General features: G+C 53.6%; 1 protein-coding gene across 1 annotated transcript in view; it reads right to left on the bottom strand.

Annotated features, from left to right (window-relative positions):
- Positions 1 to 4,180: 4,180 nt before the first annotated feature.
- The window catches only part of LOC104468417 (protein TANC2-like), a gene marked incomplete at its 5' end in the record, with an annotated part of 9,732 nt that continues 7,907 nt past the window's right edge, over positions 4,181 to 6,005 (bottom strand). The window contains one exon of the mRNA XM_010082530.1: positions 4,181 to 6,005. Coding sequence (XP_010080832.1) covers positions 4,181 to 6,005 — 1,825 coding nt within the window.

Genomic DNA, 6,005 nt, shown 5'->3' on the forward strand with positions numbered 1-6,005 from the left:
GGCTTGCTTGTTCCTGGAGATAAGGGGGAGCTGGCACTTGGGTTTGAGCTTAGACTCCTCTGGGGAACCCTGAATGTACGGCAACCTTTGTACGAGGGGACTGCATCGCTCCCGATTCCGTAGCCACCCTGATTCCAAACCTAACCCAAGTATGGCTTAGGCGTTTGTCATACGCACGCACGCACGTTCACACGAGCCAAGCGGGTTTCTTTACAGCCAGGTTAAAGAAAAGAAAAAAAAAAAAACCAAGAAAAAAAATTCAGTGCTCGGACAGATCCATCTGCACGGACAGACAGACGCACGCTCGGCTTGTCGGGAGCCGGCCAGCCCGCGGCACGGAGCAGGCAGCTCAGGCTGCACTTCGGAGACGGATCCCAAGGGATCTGTCTTTGTAAAACCTTCCTCTCCCAAGCACCGACTGTTTTCGAAGCCCTCCGACGCCATTCCCAGCCTGGCCGGCCCCCTGCAGAGCCCCCCACCAGGCGGGGGTCCCCTCCCCTGGGACCGGAGCATCCTCCCAGCCTGGGAACAAAGCACAAACCGCGGTGGACACCCACACCTGAAGCTGGGAGAGAAGATTTCAGCTCTGCGGCGGCACAACCAGCTCTGGGAGCGGCCACAGGCGCAGGATGAGACCCGATGGGACGGTCGGCTGAATACGGGGGTCGGCTTCAGCATCGCCCCCCAAGAACCAAACCCAGAGGTTTCAACGTCATCGAGAACCTGGTGTACTCGGTGCACCCAAGCATCCCCCTCGCCTGCTGTGGAGGGGACGGAGGCGCCGGCTGGCAGCATCGCCCCACATCTTAATTACTCAAGGAGTAATTAAACACAGAGCACGGATGGACAAGGCAGCACCGCGTCCGAAACCCTGCGCCTGCTCCCGCGAGGTGGCCAAGACGCCGGGTGAAGGGACGTCAGGCGAGATCCCAGCCTCGCGCTGCACCGAGTCCACCACAGGACCACGGGACAAAACCACCCCGGCTTCTCACCCACGCCAAATCCGAATCGCCACTTTGAGACCATGGGGGGACCGTGCAAAGAACGGCTTCTCCAGGGAGAGGTGTGCTCCTTACCCGCCCGGGGACTCCAGCGGCCGTCCTGCCTCCGCCGTCCCTACAAGAATTGCTGGGGAAGCGCTTTAAAACCACTGCGAATAATTCTGTATTTAAAAATTGCTCCATCTGTTGATGCTTATATACAAGAGTCAGTTCTTGTGCTATAAATGTTAATGATTCATTGCTTCATTTCTTGTCTTTTTTCTTTTTTTTTTCTTTTTTTTTTTTGAAAAATACACTAAGAGACAAGAGCTGTTTTTGCTATTTTCTAATGAGGACACTACTCACGCTTAAATATCCAGTATTTCTCATAGTAACAAATCCAAACAGTAAAGTGCACCCATATACAGAGAGAACAGATGGAAAACCATTAGTGCAAGAATCCCGTGAAAAAATGCAACACGTGGTTATCGTGAGAAACAAACCTGCACGCCGCAGTGTTTAAGCCTTCTTTCAGCTTGGTGCTTGTGTTCAAAGTGTGAGCTGTTTGCTTTTTCCCTTAAAATATCTTCATAAACCCAAAAAGTGACCCACCGAAGTGTGGTGAGGGGACATTTTGGAGGGATGGTGCTGGGAGCACGAGGCAGCGACCAGCGAAAGCCAAACGCGGGCGGTTCTCCCAGCGCTGCGCTCGGACCGTCTTGTTCGCATCTCGGCAGAGAGAACCGGCTGGCGGCCGGAAAAAAATAGGGATGGGGGTGGATTTGGTGATTTTTTTCCTTTTCAAAGAAGCAACTAAAGGTAGGAAGCCACTCACACGATTGGAAAGCGGGAGGATGGGAGGCGTTGAGCAAAGTGACCGGTGTCCGGACCCGTGGGAACACAGGTCGTGGCTGGAGATGCAGCGGCGGAGAATTGGTTATTCCTTACGAAGCAGAACATGCTGCTTCAAAAAAAAAAAAAAACAAAAAGAGAGGATGAAAAAAAAAATAAAATCATCACACCCCCTTTTGCAAGGAGCTGAGCATCCCTGGGAGGGGTCTCCCAGCGCATCCCCTGCCTTACGGAGCCCTCTGAGAAAGCCAGGAGTCGGCGCCGGGCTGCACCTCCAGAAAGAAAATGCCAACCTCAGTCTGAATACTGGCTTGGACAAATAACCAAACAGCCCCAAAATCTCCAAACCCCATGGAAGGAACCTTGCCCAAACGCTCTCAAGGTGTCTATGAGACACAAGCCTTCGTCGTCCCGAGGTGTGCGCATCCCGGTTTGCTCTGAGCAAATTAGGCAATGAAATCGCAAGGAGATGTGCTGAAAAAATAACAAAAAATAAGAAAAAAAAAGAAAAAGAGAAAAAATAAGGAAAAAAAAGAAGAAATAAGAAAAAAGCCCCATCGAAGCCAGGGTTTGCTTAAGAGTTTCGGGCCAAGTCCTCAGCTGGTGTAAGGGGATGTAGGAGCACAGATGTCGCGCTGGGGATATGGTTGTTTACACCGGCGGAGGTTGGACCCCGCGATTTGGTTGAAGAAGTCTGGCCATCGATCCGCATAGCCCTTGGGAAACACCGAACGGTATCGCTGCTGCTGCTCGGCACCGAAATCGCTCTGATCGGCTGATACGGGTGAGGTCCAGCACGGGCGACAGGCACTGTTCTGCTCTAAACCAGGCTCCAGGGTTATCACCCTCCCCCCCGATCATCCCTCGCTCCCAGTAACTGAAAAGGCAGATGACAAACCCACCAGTAAGAAATGAATCTGTAAAGAAAAGTCCTTCCACCTCCCCCAGCAATTTCAGAGAATAATTGAAAAATTATTGAAAATCCTTTAAGGATTTGGGAAGCATCCCCCGCTTTTCACACTGTCTTGATGTGATTTGCATTTGATTAAAAAAAAAAAGAAAAAAGAAAAAAAAACCCCAAAAATGTCCTGAAATAGATTGCATAAATAAATTATAAATATCTCTCTCTTAGCTACAGGTCCTTAAGAGCAAAACATGGTCTCTACCATTTACAGGTATGGAATATGGCCATTGCTTTCCACGATTTTGGGAACGGATCTCAGAAGAGCGCAGCATCGCTACGGCACTGGCTCCCTGGGTGGGAGTGAGCCGAAGGGGAGGGATGCTGCAAGGCTGGGCTTGCAAAGGACCCTTCCTGCCTTGGGAACCACGTTATGCATCCCGATCATAAAAAATCAAATAAAAAAAATTAAAATTTGCCATTTTCCTCCTTGAATACCATTTTCTAAGTCAGATTTTTGCTTTTCCTCACAAGTAAAGAACCCCACCAAATGAAAGCCCCAATGCTAAACCCTCCCGGTGAGAACACGGTGGGAAGTGCAGTCATCTGCTAACGGCGCAAAGAAGTTGTCACAACCCCAGCTCACGCACAAGAGGTTTCTGCCCAATTCCCTCAGCTGATGAGAATGCATACGAAGGGCCAACCTCAATCCTTGGACACCTGCAAAATGCCCCCGAGCAAACCAGAGTCAGGGCACCCGGCAGGTAACTCCCAAAGCAGCAAAGCATCACGCGACCCCCACCCCTCCTGGCCGATGACGCGATTAAATAACGAAGGAATCCAATTGGGATTGAAGCGCTATAGACCAGAGGAAGCAGGACGGTTATCGTGCATAGCTGCTCGGGATTAAACACACCGCGCCCTTGCTCGCTGTGAATCATCTGCTCTTTGGGGGCAAAGAGCCCAAGGACCCAGCCAGCTCGAGGACCCGCGGATGCAGCCCTGGGCAAGGCTCCTGCCATCCCTGCTCTGCTCCCGCTCGGAATTCCCGTCGGCATTGAGTAAGAGCCTCAACGAGACAAAAGAAACCCACTGACATCAACCGCGATTGTCTCTTGAAAAAGAGCTGGTTACCTCCCGCTGCGTAGGGGCTACGTCTGGACCACCCCGCGCCACGTACTAAGATATCCCGGTTGGGAATTCGGCTGGAATTGGGCAAAACTGATACTGGCTCGGCTGATGTTGGCTTCACGGTCAGCTGGGGAACGAAAGGGCTGGAGCACGTGCATGGCTGTCTGACCACCACACAAAGTACCGGAGCAACTCGGTCATGGAGCTACCAAAGAGAAATAAAAATAATAATAATAATAATAATCATATGCATGGAAATCAAGCTTGGAAGTGTGTGCTGAAAACATGAGGGGGTCTGAACTCCAACAAGCATCTTTTACACATTAGACTCCACAAACGGTCTCTTTGGTTTGATTGGGGACGTCTGCCCTTGCCTGGAGTCCCTGGAGAGCTGCCTGTACAGGTTGTCCTGGTAGGCCTGCGCCACCGGCAGTGTCCTTGCCACCTTGACGTCGGGATAGGAGGAGGCTTGGGTGACTCTCTCCAGGAGGTCTCCCCGGGACCCATTGGCCAGCATCCCATGGGGGCTGTAATAGTCTTCCTCTAGCAAATGGCCATTCTGGGCATTGTTGGTTTTGTTATAAAAGGCAATGTTGCTGATCGACGAAGGCGGGCTAAATGATTCCGGTTGGGGGAGATTGCCAGGAGACGTCGGACTAATGACGGTGTCCACTGACGACACGGCCCAGGTCCGGTTCTGCTGATGGAGGTGGGGGTACTGCTGAGTCCGAGCGGTTTTATCGATGATTCCCATGAACGGCGTGGTCCGGGAACGGGCTGGCTCGCTGGGGTAACCCCCTTGCGTGGGAGAGACCGGAGAAAGTTCATCGCACGCTCTGTCGTAAGCTGGCTTCAGAGGAATCTCCATTTGCTGAATCGACGCGGAAGGGCGGAAGTTGGGAGTCAGGTTGGAGGTGGAGGAGATGCTATTGCTGGAAGGAGAGAAGCGCAGGCCGACGCTCTGAGAGTGGAGCAGGGGCCTCGGAGTCGGCGGGTGAGGCTTGATTTCGCTGGGATTAACTGTGATGGGCCTTCTTATGAGATGGGACACATCCGGAGAGCCCAGCTGGCTGGCGGGGATGGACGAACGCTCCAGGTCAAGCTTCGAGTGACACACGGGATAGTAGGAAGCGGACTGGCTTCGCCCGATCTGAGGGGTCTGGCTGTACCTCATACCCCCCCGGTACGCCGAGGACGGTCTCTGTGGAAGGTCTTCCTTGGCCAACCCTCCATGCTGACAGATGGCTCCTGCACTGAGGCTGGCCTGAACGTGCTGCACAGGTCTGCTGTCACCCACGATGCCACCGATGGAGCCCTGGTAGACCAACCTGCTCTGGCTGACCCCCATTTCCCCCGACGCCGACTGGTACTTGCTGGCCATTGAGTGGGCAACCTGGCTGTAGGCGCCGGTTGGGATGACGGTACTGGAATGGACGGCGGGGCTGGGCTGGTTGCTCCTCACAATCTGCGCCTTGGCTGGCTGCAGCCTCAGCCCCGGCTGCGGCACGGCCACGGGGAGCTGGGGCATCTGGAAAGATCTCTGCGTCATCTTGGATAACGGAGACTTTGGTCTGCCGGGGAGCTGGCTGACCGCGCTTGGTTCTTGCTGATAACGCACCGGGGAACCCGACTGTGACCTATAAACGCTCATGCTTTCTGCTGGGGGGCTGGCTCGATACTGAGGACCTCTACGAAGAGGAGAAGGTGGTGGGCTTTGATATTCCTTCCCTTGGCTTCCGACGGGAGGTGGGCTGAAGCGGTAGGAGGAGCCCTGGTGAGCAGGGGACGTGTGCGGAGGACTGGGTCTATAATGTGAGTTCTGGTGGGTCGGAGACAGAGCAGGAGATGTGGACTGGTACCCTTGCCTGGTTGGTGAACCCACTGAGCTATTGGACCTGAAATCAAACACCTGATGAGAGCCAAGAGGTGAGCCAGAAATATAGGCTGAGTCCCGGTGAGCTGGGGACGGGGGTGGGCTCTGGATGATGGGCAGCCCTTGGTTTGGCCTGGACTCTGTCTGCAAGCCAATGGAAACGTTCTCGACATCCTGCTCGAGGTATTCCTCTTCAAAAATATCTTGCACAGAATAGAGTTCTTCATGCTGGGCTTCGGGTTCGGGCTCCGCTGGGAGCGGCGGCGGC

Source organism: Pterocles gutturalis, unplaced genomic scaffold (assembly GCF_000699245.1).
Source record: "Pterocles gutturalis isolate BGI_N339 unplaced genomic scaffold, ASM69924v1 scaffold38349, whole genome shotgun sequence".
In the NCBI taxonomy this organism is placed as follows: domain Eukaryota; kingdom Metazoa; phylum Chordata; class Aves; order Pterocliformes; family Pteroclidae; genus Pterocles; species Pterocles gutturalis.